At 41.1% G+C, this 19,249-nt stretch overlaps 1 protein-coding gene across 11 annotated transcripts in view; it reads right to left on the bottom strand.

Moving 5' to 3' along the window:
* The window catches only part of DOCK7 (dedicator of cytokinesis 7), a 98,761-nt gene that overhangs the window by 23,225 nt on the left and 56,287 nt on the right, over window positions 1-19,249 (bottom strand). For 6 of the 11 annotated variants that reach the window (XM_080603097.1, XM_080603095.1, XM_080603098.1 and 3 more), the window contains exons 17-32: window positions 19,024-19,162; window positions 18,737-18,838; window positions 18,380-18,466; window positions 17,370-17,601; window positions 15,910-16,074; window positions 14,535-14,704; window positions 10,617-10,709; window positions 9,319-9,408; window positions 8,220-8,315; window positions 7,952-8,092; window positions 7,664-7,777; window positions 6,990-7,160; window positions 5,794-5,933; window positions 2,107-2,276; window positions 1,150-1,304; window positions 98-280 (exon numbers count right to left, since the gene is read on the bottom strand). In XM_080603097.1, the coding sequence (XP_080459223.1) occupies window positions 98-280; window positions 1,150-1,304; window positions 2,107-2,276; window positions 5,794-5,933; window positions 6,990-7,160; window positions 7,664-7,777; window positions 7,952-8,092; window positions 8,220-8,315; window positions 9,319-9,408; window positions 10,617-10,709; window positions 14,535-14,704; window positions 15,910-16,074; window positions 17,370-17,601; window positions 18,380-18,466; window positions 18,737-18,838; window positions 19,024-19,162 (2,248 nt within the window). The remainder of the gene's footprint in view (window positions 1-97; window positions 281-1,149; window positions 1,305-2,106; window positions 2,277-5,793; window positions 5,934-6,989; window positions 7,161-7,663; window positions 7,778-7,951; window positions 8,093-8,219; window positions 8,316-9,318; window positions 9,409-10,616; window positions 10,710-14,534; window positions 14,705-15,909; window positions 16,075-17,369; window positions 17,602-18,379; window positions 18,467-18,736; window positions 18,839-19,023; window positions 19,163-19,249) is intronic. The other 5 variants (XM_080603103.1, XM_080603104.1, XM_080603102.1 and 2 more) reach the window with 2 other exon arrangements.

Raw genomic sequence — 19,249 nt, 5'->3', positions numbered from 1 at the left:
GAGCAGGAAATGCCTTTCTGGAGCTGTGCAAAGGACTGGAGTGTAAAGTTCCCCTGCAAGCCTTAGAAGAAACTTCACAAGGTTTAAATAGCAGTACCTTGTACTCAAAGCAGGATACGCAAAGGTAAAGCAAATCCAGGAGGCGATTGAGCTGCAATACTGACAGGTCTGTGAACCACTTCTGTAAGACACTTTCATCGGCGTTCTTGAGTACCCACAAGAGACAGATCAGAAGGCTGCGGCTGGACTCTGTTGAGAAGGTGGAGTGCTGCCTGCCACTCTGAAACAGACAGGTCAAGACATTTGCCACACTGGATTTCATGTCCAAACACTTGAATCCTCACTAAAAGGATCTTCACAAGCTACCACTCTGGCCTCAATAATTACCAGATAGGAATACAAAGTGAATAGATGTTTTTTACTAACAATTAGGGAATACACATTTCTCCTTCCCAACCTAACAGCTCAGTGGAGCTGCCACAGTATGTCTGAAGCAAACTCATCATGTTACGGGAATGTCTTTCTGTTCAGCCAGCAAAGACCCACATCCCTCAAAATGCCTTTAATAACATGCAGCAGGTTAACAGGTAGGCAGAGGGGCTCCGCTCGTTTTCTCATGTATGTACTTGGGTCTCATCCAGAACAGTGTTTCATTCTGAGTGCATGTACCAGCAAAATGGGGTCCTGAGGCAGGAGTAAAGAAATGGAAGGACCTGCCTGCTACCAGAATCTGTGGGATTCCCTCCCCTGTGCAGAGAACAAGGGAAATAACCCATTTATGTCTTAAACTAGGTGGGACTTAGATCTTTCACTTAAAACTTATAATGGCCATTGCACTTCACGGACCTTTTATCAGATTGTCTCAGAAAAAGAGAATCTTTATCAGAAAATGCTTCCGTTTTCTGACCTTTGTTGATTTTTATCACTGCTTGGCATTTAATTATACCCCCTATGAGAATGGCACGGCAACATGCAACCGTGATTTGTTCCCACTTGTTTTTCACCCTCTGCCTCCCTGTGTGACACCCAAATCTACAAACTGATATGAGTCCCTACCGCTCACTGATCAGCCCTACAGGGCATGCATGTGTAAATATTTGCTTGTTGACACAGGCTGAGGGTCAAGGAATAGGCAGGATAGCTTTGTACCGATGAGGCGAGTATAATACTGCTGGGCCGGGCGAGCTGAGGGACCGATGTTCCTGCGATGGCCATGGCAACTGTCTGGCTTATCATGCTGCCACCCTCGCTTTCATAATCATCAACAGCGACGCAGCTTGGCCTCCCTCGCTGGTTGTGACTCTCTGCCAAGAAACACATGCATCCCAGTAAATCCCCAAATTCAAAGTGGCTCTCCCCAGCACTCGTTTCATTGAACTGTCTGGAAATGCAAACTGAAAATCATCCCACTCACAGATAGGGTCCTGCAGTATACAGGACTGACTGTTATATGAGGTTATGCAAAGCAAAGAAAATACCCATCTTCAAATGCAACCTACACAACTTCAGTATCTAGAACCCTTCTAAAAACAGACTTTTTACACCTTTGAATACTCCACTCCAAATCCTTACTTGCAGCTTTACTATGTCATCAAACTCAAAGGACAGCGATGACTCCCAATTTGAAATTACTCTAGATCAGACTCCCTTGCCCTGAACTGATGCATCCCACCTCTGGGGTTCTGCAGGACACTGTGCAAAGCACACCTGAAATGAGCTGCTGATAAAGCACAGTCTGCTTATCCTTTGTAATTTTTCTGAGACTTGTACAGTACATGGAATGACTTCTAAAGCCAGTCAGAGCAGGGAGGCTGGCTGGGCACATACAGACAACAGCCAGACAGCAACTAAAATGCATTGCTAGTTTTTCACTTCATGCAAACAAGTAGGCAAATGCAGCTTCTGAGTGTTCACTTGTTGAACTTGGATATACTGTTGGATATATTTTGCAAGTGTGGTTTCAAAAACATGTCAGTTACGAATACTTCAAAATACAAACAAACTCATCCAACAGCAAAGGGATTTGTTGTTCAATTTTAGAAAAAAAAAAGACAACACTCAAATCTTGTGAGCAGATGAATATTCAAGGCACAGAATGTAAAATACCTGTAAAGTCATAGAGCTGAGGCACGGTTTCCATGATCACGCCAATCAGAGGTAGGTACAGCATTGCAACCCGGGCCTTTACCTGCGGGTCAGCGTACCGCGGATCCGAGTCGTGACTGGACAGTAAATTGTGTACCATGTTGATGACCTTCTTATGCAATCCAAATAAACTGTTAAAAGAGAGTTGGGTCACACAGATTAGTTAATACCTTCAAAGCAAACTATACTTTGTAACTGAGAGGTTTCAAAAAAAGAAAAAAAAAATCCCGGTTTTTATTTTTAACTTCACTTAAACCACCATTACGCGTATTCTTTGATCTCCCCTGGATTTTACAAATGGCTGGCCTTTGCCCATGCCACATAAAATGTACAGAAATATCTTGCTGAGGTGCACACGCAATATAATGCGAACACTCATATTTTCCATACAAAAACAAAGCCCCAACTTCTGCTATGTTGAAGGATTGAATCAACTGGAGAATGTTAGGAGAACCTGGGGAGTAGAGAAGACAGGGAGAGAAACTTGAGAGGACAGTGGGTTTAGTGAAACTATTTGTAGTGTTCTTTTTTTGTTTCTATTTAACACTATTTACAGAGAAAAGCCCTCCTAAGACAGAACTTTGCTTTTATCAAATGATCAGTAGGTTTCTGCCTCCGTTCCCTGAACCCCCATGCAATTATTCAGCCAAAACAGTAGACTACAGATCAGTAACTCTGAATTAAAAATGTCAAAGAAATGGAGAGGTAGAAGGAAAAAACAGCAAGAAGTGGCCTTCCCTATTATTAAGATGCAATTCACGGCAGAGCCCCAGCACCATTCCCTTTTGCAGGACACCTTGCGTGAGCCTACTTGGTGCTCATGGCTTGTGAACACAAACTCCTCTGAATCTCTCAAGAACTCGCTCTGCCCCTTTTCAATCCCCTCAGCCACCACACAGAGGCAAAACTCTCCCAGAGCAAATAGCACATGTCTCTATGGCTATTTGCTTCTGGAGGCAAACCAGCCCAGGAAGACAACTCTACCCCATGCACGAAGCAGCCAAGGAAGCTCATACATTATGCAGTAGCAAAACATAAGCTTCAGTGTTCAAACCTGAGGTATTAAAACAAGGGCCGAATTTCAGGCAGTATCCACTTTACCTGAAAAGTAGAGTTGAGTTCTGGTTAAAAAAGATGAGAGATTCTGACTGGGTTGTCGGGGGGTTAAAATGATTATAAAGACACCAGCAGAGGTTAGGAGGTCATTAGCTAGTTGAAGCTATACTTCATATATAACTGACCGACTCCTTCAAATTAAGGTTAAAGAGAAGTCTCTGTGTTATTCTGAAGGAGTGGCATCTAGGCCACGTGTGAACAGCTGAAAGGAAGCTATCCTGCAGGCCATGGAGCTACGTACAGGGAAAACACATTCAGACAAGGCAATGTCATTAAAACTTAGAGCTACATGGATATTTTTCCCCTTTTCCTGAACAGAACAGGTACTGTGGTAGATTGATCTGTATCAAGGAGGAAACGTGACCTGCTAATCTTTCTGGCTGATAATGCAATGAATCGATCTTGCCACCCTCCAGCCGGCCCCTCTGACTTCTCAGCCCTGGCATGAATTTGGGTCAACAACACACACTTCTGGAAAAATGACATTTGTCAGTGAATACTGAGGGTCAAATTTTGATTTTCTCACTTCTGACCTGTAACGTTGCTCATTATGGGCAATGTAGGCACTATGAAATGAGCAATAATTATTATTATGCTCGAATAATCAAAGCATCACAGAACTGATATCAGAGAAAATCTCTTCAGGCTCTAGATGCCTGACCTCACTCTCTGTTTTCCCCTTCTGCAACTGTCTGCTTTGTCACATCCACATGCTGTCTCATCTTTTAGACTGCAAGTGCTCTGGAGGAGGACTGTAATTTGTTTTCTTATTGCACAACACCTAGCACAGAGGGGTCTAACTAAAGCATCACCTTTAGGCAACAGGGCACTGCAGTCTTTTCTGTCCAAGGGAATCCAAGGAGCTCTTATAAAATGGGCGAGCTAAAACGTAACCTATTTTGCTAATGGAACAAAAAAGAGCAAGGAGAGAATAAATGTAAGTCTCTGCACCACTTACCAAGACCTAAGGCAAAGCTCTAATGCAATAAGCAACTAGACATCCCTTTCCACTCCTGCTGCAGGATAATGCAACTGAGAACTATTGCGAGCTTTTTCCAAGGGTGGCCAAAACATTTTAATGGCAAGCATGTCTACATCCTTTACTAATAACCTGATAATGATCCTATCTGACCATTAGAACTCTTCACAGACATGGGAAGAGTAGATTTTAATAGAATGACATCCTTCACATGGTGCATTTATCAGGAAAAGGCTGAAGGTTTAACCCTGAGAACAGTTAACAGGCTGCAAACTACAAGTCATTCCGGAAAATCGTAACAAATGAAGGCACTACTGATACACATCTTCACCAAAATTCAGGAGCTTTGGTCAAAATTGATCTCCAGAGCTGAACCACTACCAGTGGACTTTTTCTGCCTACACAGGGTTAGCGATAAGAGCTGTCTCCCCAGCGGAGATGAGCAAGATGATACTGACAGCTCCTTTGTGCTGCTGGGCAAAGATTACCATCCGTGTCCAAGCTAAGGGTTAAGAATATCAAGATGAGAGAGCTCAAGAAGCAGGTATGTGAGAACAGAAAGTTTGTGAAGAGTGAGCAAATATGAACAGAGACAGGACCTGATTTCTAACCAGGGAGCAGGATGTTCCTATGCCACAAAAAGGATTTCTGCAGACGGTCTATGGGTAAAGATTTGGTGCTTTTCCCATTTCAGACCAAACAAATGGGACTACAGTGTGTTATGTACATATACAAGAAAATATTCTCATTTATGGCATCACTTTCTTCTCCAACAGAAAACAGAATTAATGTTTAACTCCTGACACCACTTTGTAAAGGAGCAGAATTACCCATGAATTATCAGTATTTGTCGACTCTGCTGATTATTTCTGGGTCCACCTTGAGAAAATGGCTGCGAGAGAACTTAGGACTGCAGAAGCAATCAATAATTTCCATTGAAATCCATTTTAAAGCGGTAAGGCAGAATACAGCCCTAAATAACATAAGTAACAGACTGGCTGTCAGGACTACAGGCTACACTCCTACTTCAGAAAATTATTTGCTGCACAACCCAGGCAAGTCACTGACTAACTCTGCGTGCTTGACTCTATTAATCTATTTATGTAACCCACAGGGGTCTCACTGATGCATAATTTATGTTTACACAGAGCTGGTAGGGCCACAGGCAAAATGCATTACAACATTTAAAACCACCAGCACCAGAGACTTCCTAAATGTTGAGAATTATCTGTTTGTTACAATTGAGAATAGCTTTTTCCTCTCAGAGCTCCAGAGGTGCCCCTGTGGCCAGCTGGGGGCTCCAGTAGGAACCTCTCTGCCTCTTTCTCAGCTGGAAAAACGTGATTGGAATAATGTTTACAGCGTCAGTGGTAAGGAAGTAAGAAATACAAGGGGCATGGAGAAAGAAGATTCTCAGAGTTAAATAATAGGCTTCTCACCTTCTCAGCTCACCAATATAAATCAATTCTGGCCAGGCCAGAACTTGGTTGTTATCCACCATTTACTTCAAATTACAGAAAACTCATGGGAGAAAAAAAATTGTAAAGATTTACCCTTCTGCATCAGGATCTAAAATGACAGCCAGTTCTGTTAACACAAGCCCAGCCAAGTAGTGCTGTTGGCGGAAAGGCACAGACAATTCAAACATGTTTGCAATCTTCTGGTCTTGGACATTTGTGGAGAACCCAGAACTCTGTGGAAACAAAAATCAAGTTTCAGAAGATGCATAGTAAGACCCCTTAGAACACAGACAGTTGAATTCTACAAAACATATCAGAAGCAGTTTTCAGAATTAAAGACAATCCCATGTAAACTACCTTTTCTCTTTTTTTTTTTTGTTTGTTTGGATCTAGGCACATCTACTTACATTACATCCAAGCTTACTAGCTCTCCTCTTAATTCTGTTTGTCATTATTGCCTTCTCACCTACAGGGCAGGCCTTAGGGAAGTTAAGCCAAATAACCTTTAAAAGTGGATTAGTTAAACTTTTAACTCAGGTATGGATGCTTTTATTCAGGCTTAAGAACACTTTAATTTGATTTAGTTTACTTAATTTTTCAACTAATTAATCCGATTGAATGACATACTTGTTAACTCAAATTACTACAGTGCACAGAAAGCCAGCCCCTTGTTTTCCAAGAAGAGGGTAACACTGCACAAAGTTTTTTTAATAGCTCATTTACATTCATGCATAATAAGGGACTACGTACCTAGGAACAGAAGGATGTTTGGACACTACAGGAATATGGCTATGGCTTTTATTTTTTTACATTATAAGACCAAGTAAGTCAAAATCTACACGGCAGGAAAAACTCTTACGCTTGCCTCCAACATTCAAGGTTTGGATGTAAGAGACAATTCCAGCTTTTATTGCTGAAACCCACATATGGGTTCAAGATGTTGCAGGAAGAAGTAAAACCAAGATTGCTGTATCCAAAGCCACATCACCCAAACTGCCAGCAACTCTTGTACGGTTTCCTGAGCCTGTCCCACATATAACCCACATCCCTCCACCACAACCTTTCCCCAGCATGTCATTGGCAATGGGGCCTTTCAAGTGAGAGCTGTGTTTGTGCACTTCTTAGCTGTTCACCTGTTCTTTCTTGAATGAAGTTAATTTCTAAATAAACTTTTCCAATACTAGCAACCAGAGACTGAAAATGCAGGTGATACATCTGCCTCCTATGATTTAAGCCTCAGAACAGAGCTCAACTTGCATATTCACAAAGGATCCCTGTCACAAGGGTACCTGAGACGTTGCTGAAGACACAGATGGTGATGGAGATGCAGGTGGTGTGAGCAAGCTGCAGGGTAAATTCAAGGTCACGTAGTGCTCATGGCTGCAGACGATGCGAAGGAAGTCCAGCCTCAAAGATACCAGGTTACTTGGGTTCGGTATGGTATAGAGCTTTGCTGACACCTGGCAAGTTTAACCCATAAGATTGCAGTCAGCACCGAAACAGAGTATAAAGGCAGCCCCAGCTCCCCTGTCCCATCACTGCTCCCAAAAAACACTTCCAAAGCAAGAACTAAAGAACTTGTTATCATTAAATGATCACATCCATGTCACTTCTTTGTGCTGCTACTGATTAAGCTTGACAGGCCCGCTGAAAAAAACATGGTAGCCTGAGCTCCCTAACAAAACCTCCTACAATTTTTGGTTCAGTTACTCTGAACGTGATGAGCAGAGGGAATAATTCCTCCTTCCCGCTGCACGTCCATTCGCCCAAGGGAGTTACGCTTAATTCACATGTAAGAGTGTAATCAGAGGGGTGTAAACTCCAAACCACCAGGAATGCCTGCTTGCTCTAGAGACCTGAATAGAAAATTTCTGTGCTCATACTTCACTTCTGTCCAAGCAAAGTTAGAATAACAGGCTATGCTACAGTTCACAGCTAAGTCATAACATCTATCTGCATTCACCTGTTTGTAGCAGGTCTTAATAAGACCAAAAACAAATCCTCTGTCCATGATAGACAATAGATCATTGAGGAAAAATGCAAGACTGGTATTGAGCCTTTCAACCATTTCTGTATCCTAGAGAAAAGGGAAAAAAAATTAGGAAAGAAAATGACAAAGAGCACACTGAGCAGTAGCATGGTAATATAATGTGTTCAAATGACAATTCCTGGTCTGGGCACCAGCAAACAATACGCATGAGGTCTGGTGCCTCAGTTCTGACCTGGGCTCACTTTAATTGTTTGCCATTACCTTCTGAAACCGAGAGACTATATCACCGGCAATTGTGCTGACCAAAGCAGTTACATCATCCATGAAACGCTCAGGAAAACGATGCTTTCGCGAACCCTCCAGTTTGTCAGCAAAATACAAATGATGCACCATGCTCTTCACCTATAGGAATATAAATTACAGCGGAGTCACTTACATAAACGAAGAGGGAGGGAAGCTCAATTGGTGCTGTTTGTGTTTTAAACTACAGATTTTAAGACAATAAGCAAAGTGTTTCCAGGTTGCTCACCATCAGCTCGAAGAAGAACCAGGCCTGCTGCAGGGCTGCCTCCCGCACGCTCCCACTGCACACAACCCACTGTAAGGCCAGCTCTTCATGAAAAAGCTACACAGATGCAAATCCAGAGTTAGTCCCAGCCTCACCATCAGCTCACAAAACAGTCCGCATGAGAAATGGTAGCACGATCCATGGGAAGTATGGCAAACAATGAGGTTAAGCAAAATAATAACTGAGAACATGACAGCAGTGGCGGCATCCCTCAGAGAAATCCCCAACTAACAATGAAGGATGATGTCATGATATGTGATGTGAGAAACGTTTCACAGCAGCTTGCTCCGAAATCGAATTTCAAGTGTCAAAAGAATTTCTCCACCCACCCAAAAAAAAAGTTTGGTGCTCAAATTAGTTCATTTTAAAAGTCTACCTTTCTGCCTGGTCTGATTTATGCAGAAAAAAGGAGTAAAAAGTGGACATATAAAGCAATTTGTATAAAGATGTATATTTACTGTGAGAAAGGCCTTAAAACAGTAAGAAAGAAACATGGCACTAAGAACCTGCTTTTTGATTTCTTTTCTTGGAAGGACAGACTGGACATTGTCAGCAATCACATTTTCATTACACAAAAAGTCAGGCATTTTGTCTTTCTGACGTGTTTAATAGGATCTCATCTCCTTTAAGGGAGTGCACTTCCCAAGTAACTCCCCTTCACTTTCTGGAGTCACTTTGGATTAACACCTATACAACGGAGTTGAGCATACATTTGTAATGCTAACCATCTAACGCACTGTAATTTTGCACGGAAGGATGTATCATTTACATGTCTAGACAGTGCTATTCATATTTTTTGAAAGCCAGAAATACTTTGGCTCAAAACAGTGTGGACATTAAATCAGACAAGCTACTCCTGATCATTTTAATTTTCCCAATTCAGCTCTGTCAGAATACTTCATATTCGCTACAGCCTGGACATTCGGAGGTGCTAAGCAACAGCAGTTCCTAATGACCTCGGAAAGGATCAGGCTATAAATAAAAGAATAGATTGCATCATGTTTTCAGAATGACTTGACCTCCCTGCCCCACAATATCAATTGTCTTCACTGAAATCTACCTTTTTAGTTGGTAATCGTCCTGTTAATGTTTGTAAGAAACTTGACGTCTCAGTGTGCGAAGACATACGATTACAACTTCGATCCGTAGCCTACGGAGTGGAGATGAATGAATGATGACAGGACATTAAAGTTTGCTGTGGATGTGTTTTGCAGCTCAAGGACAATGTACGTTTACAAAAATACTGTTCCAACTGTAGGCTTTTACTGTCTTTACATCTTTTTATGCATTCTCAAAGACTTACTCATTTACAGATCTGGTTTAAACAAAATGACAGTACTTTTTATTGACATATTGGCTATTTAAATAACTGCATGTTCTTATGCACAAAGACACTTAATGCTGCAAAGCATGAAACCTTTTCATCATTCTATTTTATCAACATGCATATGTCAAGGAAGTAATACTCGTAATTTCAGTGCCATACCTCTCAATCTACCAGAGACCAAGCACGTGGGGATGCACCCCCCACGGCGACGCCGCTACTGGCACAGAGAATCAGAAAATCACTGAGGTTCTCTCTATGTCTGGTGGAAATAATTTGCCGTGAGTGCAAATGAACTCAGATTAAATATTTCTGGAAGACTGGTAAACTTGAAAGCAAGTACAGTTGAGAGGTATGTTCGAGGCAACCATGCAGTGGAAAGCAGCAGGCAATGGGGACTGAATAAGTTAAGTCTTTGGACTGAAGCTGCTATAAAGTTTTCATACTTTGCAACACAGAACAGATAAAATCGGACCTAGCAAGTCACTGGTTCCAGCACTTAAATTTACATCTTTCAAGAGAGAATTTCACATGTGTATCAATTTTTGTTTAACAATATTCCACTCAAACGGTCATGCCTATGTGACTATGAATACTAAATGCTTGATGAAAATGGCAAGATGGTTCACAACGTTGAGAGGAATGGCAAACATGGACAAAACTATGAAGCTGTGATTGATGTTCCCATTTAGAAATGTGCTCCATCTGAAGCTGAAACTAATGTTAATGAGAAACAGAGAAAGTAAACAGAAAAGAAAAGCAGTCACAGCATTTACATTTCACAGACCAGCAACCACTGAAATGAAAGGAGGGGACACGATCACGCGTTTCAAGGATTTTCATGCAGTGTAGTGAGGTGGTGGGGGAGAAGATGCTAATTTATAAAACAAAACTCACAAAGAAGTTTTCAAGGAATATTGAAAAAAAAAAAAAAAAGCAAACCACCAAATTCAGAGTATGCACTGAAAAGAAGATATTCTACAGGGAAACATCAGGGAAAACAAAGCCAGAAAAACCTCTACTGAAGACACCACCTGTGTTGACTCTGCACTTGGGCTGGGGTTGGATCCCCATGGGGCTGCTTTTGGACCACCAGTGTTTACCCAGGAATTGGAGCGGTCTAAACCCTGAGCATGTAATAGAAAGCAGTTGGGAAAGGAAAGAAATATTACATGTTGCATGCCATACAGTAGTCAAATTGTAGTCCTTAAAAGCAATCAAACTGGGTACATTGCAAACATATCACCAATTAGAATCGTTAACATTGCTTGAATTCTCAGGAATTTCTTGAGACGTTTTAGTTCAGAGGATTATTTTTGTGTCTCATCACACATACGCCACACATTAATACTGCCAACAGCCCTGGCCCAGCCTGTCCTATCCGGAATGCTTGACATTAAGAAACTGTCCAGATTTCTCAGATTTTTCTCAGATCTTTTTTTAAGGTAGACTACTTGCTAGCCCACACACTATAAGCTCTACAAAGCCTTTGGAAATACTAAGAAACTTTGAAAACACTGTCAGCTCTCACAGGGTTTCCTATTCATGGACTAAAAATCCTGCAGTGTTGGTAGAGCAACCCTGTGAACAAGATTTCACATGGACATTTGGCCATTTTCTCTGGGCACTGGGGCAAACAGAGGAAAGAGGACATACCTTTTCTGGAACCAACCTGCTTCACCAAACAAAATATTTGAAAAATCATTTTTTTTTAAAGCTTGATCTCGTTTGTACTCCAAATTCTACTCCTGCAGTGTTGTCATGTGTGCAAAATTACTGTGGCTCCCTCCTCTCTAGACACTCAGAACGAAGGAAACTAAGAATGAAATTTGTGTTTGACACCCAGGCTGTTCCCTAGTCAAGACCATTCAGTGGGATGCAGCGGGCGTAGCCGGGTCTCAGGATCCAGCTCTAAGGGAGGCAGCTGTGCAATGCCATAGTCATTCCTTAAAAATTCCACACAGTGTTTTCAACCCTCATCTGAGAGAGCTTTTATCCTACTTGCTGTGCCAGCCTAGGGTTTTTCCCCAATATATGAAGCAAAGATGCAGCCCATTTCATCACAGAGATTACCAGCTGCAAAGTCCATCATGCCTAACTATTCTCACAAAGACAAAACTACCCAAAGATTGAGCCCGGGATTAAAATCATTAATACACTGAGCTATCCACTACATGAATTACAGCAATGCTGTAATTTTGCTTAAGGTGCCCAATAGAAATATACTGAACGCACAGAAGGAGAGTGTTTTAATCTCAACTACTTACTGGAAGAGATAAATCAAACCTTTCTGTCCTGCTCAGACCCATAGACATGCTTTATTTTGCTCACCATGAATTAAAGTAAAAAAATTTTGCAAAATGTTGAACTAAGCTTGTGTTTTGTCAAACCAGGTCTAATTCTGCTCATGCCTTTATCACACTCACATTTCTGTTCACGTTTTCTCATCACAACATCCCTTTGGTTCTGAGGATAGCCACATACAATGGTTACAGAAGCAGATTTTGTAAATGTCTGAAAGATCCCCCCCCCTGCTTTCTTCCCTCTCTGGAAAACAAGAGAGTACAAGGGCCTTCTTTTTGCCTGGCAAAGTGCCCAAAACTCCTGTTAAATTCTGTTCTATTTCTGGGCTTAAACCTGCAGCTGGATCTGTGCAAGTACATAACACGCATCTGTGAAAATCCATTATCAGAGCAATGAAACTCCACAAAGCTTTTGTTTCTTACCAGCACATCCCCAACATTTCAGGAACACTCTAAGCGGAAAATCTCATCATAGGTCTTCTTAGACACTCAATAAATTCACTTTAGTAGGGAATAAAATTTACATGGCTTCAACTCACAAATGAAAGCAAAATAAGTGACAAGACCTAAACCTATTACGTCTAAACCTAAACCTCCTCTGTTATGCAAATACACCAAAATCTTCTAAATCCTGTAAAGGGGACGACTATTTGAATTTCCCCAATTAAGTATGATGCTGATGTGAGCGAGATTTACAGCAAATTTACCAAAACTGTCAAATATCTTGTATTTCAGGAAAAAACAACACAAGACTGGACTCCAGAGACTTCCATTGAACAACCTTATTTGTCCTTTCTAAAAGCAGAAAGACTTGCAGATAGATTCATTTTGAAGTGCAAGTTCCTTATTTGGGTAGAGGTGCTTAAATCATTGCTTGGAAAAACAGAATAGGAATTTTTGCACCCTTATACACATTTCAGTATCTCAAGAAGTATCTCATGTTTTTATTGACATTAACAGAAATAATTACATTTAACTAAAATTGTGCATAGTCAGACCGAGCTTAATTTCTGATACTATCATGCTATCCTGAAGAAAACTTTCCCATTAGCAATTATGGACACGCTAGTATTTTTAAAGCCTAGACTACCTCTAGAAGAAAATCTCTCTTAATTTTGTACTGTGACATTATTCACTAAGCCAGCACATATTAAGCTTCTGATACCCTGTGTAAATTCCATATGCACATTAGTGCCTATGGCATTTCACAAAAGGTCACAGTTGTTTAATTAGCAAGATACTGAAGTGGTCTTTAAAATATTTTAAGACTTTCAGTCCAAACTTTGATGTAAGAAATAATGATTTGCCTACCCACACGTCTTCAGCCTCCTATTTGGTCAGAAAAATGACAGCATTATTCATTTAAAATTAGCAATCTCTTTCTCACACTGTTTTTCTTGCTTTTATAAAACCCAGGCCTGGTGTCAAGGCTGCCTGGTTGGGCTGATGGCTTTATTAATAAACCTTCACTGATTTTGCCACAGGATCAAATTTAATAGTTCTCTGAAAGGGCTCAGAAATTCATCTATGCTGGAAAGAGTCAAGGAACACAGGTGGGAAAGTGTCTCATCTTGGGTAAGTTGTCACAGTTTAGAGATAAAAAAAGAACCCAGACTGAACTAAGACACTCCTCTCAGGTAAGGATTTACCAACACAGAAGGCTTGGCCTGGCTCGTACCACCTGTGTTAGGTGCAAAACTGAAGTGCTCAAATTGGGACTGCAGCAGCTCTACACACTTGGAAGACACCAGAGGGGGACAGGCACTTCTGCATGTGATTCCTATCCTGTGTGGCATAAATTGTCTGTCAAGGAGCTTTTTTTCTCTCTGTTGATTACACAGGAAGCCCTGACAACCATGCTTCCAAAACGGACGATGTACCTGAGGCTAAGCAGTATGAATCTAGGCCCAAACATGCCATAAACGTGTGTATGTACCCTGAGAACCTAATACCTGGAGTAAGACCGCACCAGATACTCTTCATTAATTTGCCCACATTCACTGGTAAGCCACTTTTAGCAAGTACTAAAGGTGTGGGGAGTCATCGTGGGTGCTTGAGTTAGCACATCATAAATTCACTCTGCAGCTCAGCTGGCCAGACTACGGCTCAATTACTAACCATCCGAAATCTGTCTGGCCATGAAATATTCCTGCTGTGTGCAAGGTACCTGCTCCGGACATAGGTAAGTACAGAAAGCATTTGAGCAGCCGTTAGTGCTGAACACAGAGGAGAAGAGAGTTTGGGTTTGGGAGGTAAGAAGGGTCAAAGAGTGGCAAAGTAGGGGATGCAAAGTTTGGGGAGACATTACAACGCTGGTCAGAGGATACAGCTGCTGGCCATGTGAAAACTGAGGTAGTAAAACCTTTCTATTTTTACTAGTCTTGGAGAGGCAAGTCCAGAAGGACTCTTGGCCTGACTACCATGCTTGTGGAAGTAACACTGGCAGGACATCTATAATGTCAGAGAGATCAGCAACAATTTTCAGGGACTGGAGTGTCAGGTATGTAACCAGCAACCACCAGGAAGAGCCTGAGAAGGGGCCATTTTTCCTTTTCATAGGAAAACACATAAAAACTTCCCCGTTATTTCTTTAGATATTAAATAAAAGATGCTGAAGTCCCCCTAAAGCCCGCAGCAGTGCATTCATACCTTACTGCCAATGATGGAGCGAACTTCGTCATCAGGCGAGGTGGGGGTCCCAGATATATCTGGGTTGCTGTTGCTGAGGCTCCGTGAGCGGTTCAGGTTCAGGCTTGCTGGCCGTACAGCAGATCGAGCCATGGTGGCATAGTGCACTGACCCCCCTAGGCCACCAGGACCTACGGTGTTGAACAAAAGAACATTCTGTTACACCAATAGCCTTGATCCCGTGCTGCTTTGCACCAGCCTGCTACAGCAAAACCTGTGTGTAAGCAGTAGGTCTGGCCCGTAAGGAAATCTTCCTTGTGCTTCCCCTGCCTGGTGCTCCACGGAAAGCACCAGGGTGATGGGATTAAAATCCTATTGTATTCACTGATCTGTGGGAAGCAGGAAGATCCCAGTGGCTTTAGGCAGCCAGTGTGAGGTATGTCTTTAGCCAGACCAAACACTGGAAAACCACTGAAGAACAGGGCACAGTTTTAAGCACACCGCTTTTCCAGTCCTCCTCAGATGTCTTCCACAGCAGGCAAGAAGCAAGTGCTGTGAACAACAGTCCTTCCAAAGCCTAGATTTCTGTGCCTCACACCATCTCTCCACCCATACAGATTCCTTCCGTATTCTCAGCAGAAGTAGAATTAATTTGTTTCCCTCCTGCACCCAGACACCTGTTTTCAAGTATTTCAGATGCCACTATTAGTGTGTCAACTTTTGCTGGAACGGGATACAAGTCCAGAAGCACTAATGAAGGAAACTGGGAAGCAAAACAGGATGTGTACCACATCCATGTACTTGCCACAGAACACAATACTTAAAGGGGGCTTATAAAAATGATGGAGAACAACTTTTTTACTTGGGTAGACTATGACAGGACAAGGGGAGATGGCTTTAAACTAAAAAAGGAGAGATTTAGATGAGATGTTGGGAGGAAATTCTTTACTCAGAGGGCAATGAGGCACTGGAACAGGTTCCCCAGAGAAGCTGTGGATGCCCCATCCCCGGAGGTTTTCAAGGCCAGGTTGGATGGGGCCTTGGCCAACCTGATCTAGTCCTGTGCATGGCAGGGGGTTGGAACTGGATGATCTTTAAGGTCCCTTCCAACCCTATGATTCTACAGAAACCAAATTTAAAAAATAGTATTTTGCCGTATTTTCACCTTGTGCTCCTTCATGAGTGACACTCAACACCATCAAATAGTTAAATCTCTGACATGGCTAACTGTAATTAAACTCATCTTCTAAATGGCAACATTGCATCATAGAGAAAGATAATAAAAAGGCTTGGCAGGGAACCAGCCACGCAATTGGAGCTCAGAGCACCTGTCAGCAAGCACTTTCTGCTTGCTTTTAACAAATTGTGACGTGAAATAAAATGAAAAAAGAGCTACCTGGTGATGGCGAGTTGGGATAGGTATTTGGTAAGCGAAAAACATAATAAATATAGGAAGCAAGAAGGCTGTTTCTGCCGTGCTGGTCCTGGTTTCCATCCAAGTTCTTGTGAAGTCTGTTTATGATCGATGCCATTGCTTCAAAAGATGCTTGGCCCAGGTTAACTGAAAGTAGTAAGTTAGAAGTTCAGTTTAGATTTCAACAATAGCCACAATCAAATTCTGAATATGCACTTCATCCACCTTCTAAAGGATAAACGGTGAAGCTTGCTAGAGTATAGCAAGCATCTCTCAAGAAAAAATGAAGCTGGTATTTGAAGTAGATCTAACAAACAGCTTGAGAAGAAGACAGGTGTGGCATTGATAATTTTCCACTTATTTTAATAACATTTAATGAATATAGGCCTGATTCCTGGAATTGGCCCAATTTTGGCCACAAACTGCAATGGTAACAAGATCCTTGTTTAACTGATCAATAACACCTGGTGGATATTTATCATAATCTTCTCAGTCAACTATTTCCTCCAAAGAAATAAGCGGAAAAGTTGAGGAAAGAAAAAGAACAATTTCATTCTGTTCTCAAAAAAAAAATTCTGTACTAAAAATGAGTACAGAAAATCACGCATGGACCTGGCTAGATATTTTAAACAAGTTAGGGATGAAGCAGACTTCAGATTGAGACTGGAAATCTTAGTTTTTTTCAAAGCTAGACACTAATGTCTTCAATCCTCCATACAGATAAATTAAACCAAAACAAAACACTTAAAAAGTGAAAGAGCTTTAAAATAAAAAATAAACATTCAAGCAAAAACTCTTTCTCTAATAGATAACCTTTCTAAAATAAATGACTGCTATTTTCATAGTAGTGTCAGTTACCTATACTCCATCATGTCTAAACTCCAGTTTCCTGTTAAAAATCCCAATTACCGTTTTAAATAACAAGAATTTAAGTTTCATTAAATGCTCAGTTATGCCATTTAGGCATAGCCCATAACAGGGAGCAAATGGAGGGATTATTCATGCTGACTGTATCAGATCCACAAGAGCTACAGGAACATACAGCATCTATATCTTCATAACTTAACTACTTCAAGGTTTTCCAAGGTGACTAGTGAGGTTGAAAGTCTTAGTTTCTGAATGTCAGTATGGAGACACCTTAACAGCCTCCAACGCTAAGAAAGTGCTGGGCATCCAATTTACAAAAGTCAGGCTCCTTTCTGGTATCTCAACTTGGACACCAAATTACTAGTCATTCTCAAAAACCTTTGCATTAAATATTGCTCCTGTGTATGTCACCACTGATCTGGATGCCAGCATGTTTTATTTTGAAGATACATGGTATATTAGTGGCACTAAAATAAAGCATAAAAATGGACTTCTTTATTTATACATAAATATGATAAAATTGGAAGTGTCAAACTCTCAGCTATGTAATTCTCTATAAAACTTAAATAAAATACCTATTTGGCCTGCAATGACAGGAGGTCTTACTACCAGAAGAATCAGTTTGTCAAGCAGGAGATGAAGAAATCGCACTACCGGCTCCAGTTGAGAGGAATTTAAAGCTGAAATGCTGCTCTTCAGTTCATTTTCCAAGTTGTTTTCCATAATTCTCATGTCTCCTATTCGCACAGGGAACATGTGCTCATCCAGAGCATGGACAAGTGCAAAGAACTTGTCAAGATAAGGGTCCTACACATAAGCAAAAAACAATAATCAGCAAGAAACTCCCAAAGGAACACTGCTTTCTGTGGACTTGTGGCTCATGGGTGGATTCTCTCTCTGTCTTTCCCTCTCTTCTATCCAACCATTTAATCTCACAAAATTAGCAGAAATGCAACATCTGAGAGCTCTGCCTACATGTCTAATTCAACTAAAATCAACCAATGTTCAGAAATGGTAAGGGCAAAACCACAGAACCCACAGACTGCATTTCTAAGAATTTAGAAAAACGGACAAAAATGCACTAAAGCTATGGTACTAATTACAGCACAAATAAAATACACAAAAAAACATCAAAATGAAATACGAGGAATTAATAAACTAAAAGCTGAAATGATTAGTCAAAATGATTGCCATCTTTCATATTGGATTAAAGAAAGACAGACAAAAAATACACAGAGAAACAGAAGAGGCAGAGGGGAAAAGGAAAAACAAGAAAACGTATGCCTGGACTGCATGTTAGATCTGTTGTAATAAAAAACAACAGTCTGAGGTCTGAAAACAGTGTTGGCCATTCAACCCTTGTGAATAAAGGCCAAACTACTCATGTTTTTCAGCAGAACTTCTCAAATATACTCACAGCAGAATGTGGAAAAACAGGTCTGCTGGCTCAGAACTGAAAACGAGATTGCAATTTCACTACAAGTAATTACTGTACCCTTCACAGTATCAACTTTGACAGTATTTCAACTGTCAAAAGATTATCAGACTCTTCATATTCCAATGGCTAATTACAGCACAAATGTACCTGAGTATGGAGGGATGATACAGCAACAACTTCTACATTGAAAACTCCTTTGTGATTATCCACCCACTTCATTCCAGGAAGTGGAACCTGTAGGTTAGTAGAAAGATGAATGGGGATGTGACAGAAAGCAAAGCTACAGTAATTCTTATTAAAATTGCCATTTCCTTTCATTTTACTGTCAGATCATACACGTGTACCCATGCATAAAGACACACATCTGTCGAAACTTAGCATTTAAGAAATAAGAGTTAAAAATACACATGCATGCACACATAAACATATAGGTACACACATATCCTCTCACTTTTTTTGACAGAAGTATCCTCCTGCTGATTTCCAGCATGAAGAACAACTCACCTCTGGAGAAAGCACTGAATAAGCCTGGGGTGGTTTTTCCAATGAAACAGGTAGGCAGAACTGACCAGTCTTTAACCGCCCATTTTGAAGCATCGGTATCCACTTTAAAGAGAAGGAATTAAAAAATAAGAAAAAACCAAAAACTCCTTTAGGTTTTCTTGAACTTTGCAGGCTTGACTGTCTCAAACTCTACAATGGTATATACACTTATGCTGATGCTAAACAAATTGCAATTAAATGCATTACGAACGTATCCTGAGCTGAAAAATAGATTGAAAGACACTCACGGTGTATCCAACTGGAGTCTCTAGGGGAGTGTTTTGCTTTTGTTGGCAGCTGACATGGTAGAAAGTAAAAAGCAGATGGTGGTGGTCAGTTAAAGTGGCTGGAAGCTTAATCTTGATTTCCTCATGAAAATCGGGCGACCTGTGCAGAGACCAGACCCTCAACTGAGTCATCAATATAAGCAGCGTGGTTTACTATCTCATGCTTGAGATCTTTTAAGTATCTGGA

This window comes from Anser brachyrhynchus (assembly GCF_964034855.1).
Source record: "Anser brachyrhynchus genome assembly, chromosome: 8".
Taxonomy (NCBI): domain Eukaryota; kingdom Metazoa; phylum Chordata; class Aves; order Anseriformes; family Anatidae; genus Anser; species Anser brachyrhynchus.
The sequence above is the reverse complement of the archived record's forward strand: the minus strand, read 5'-3'. Positions and strand labels throughout refer to the sequence as shown.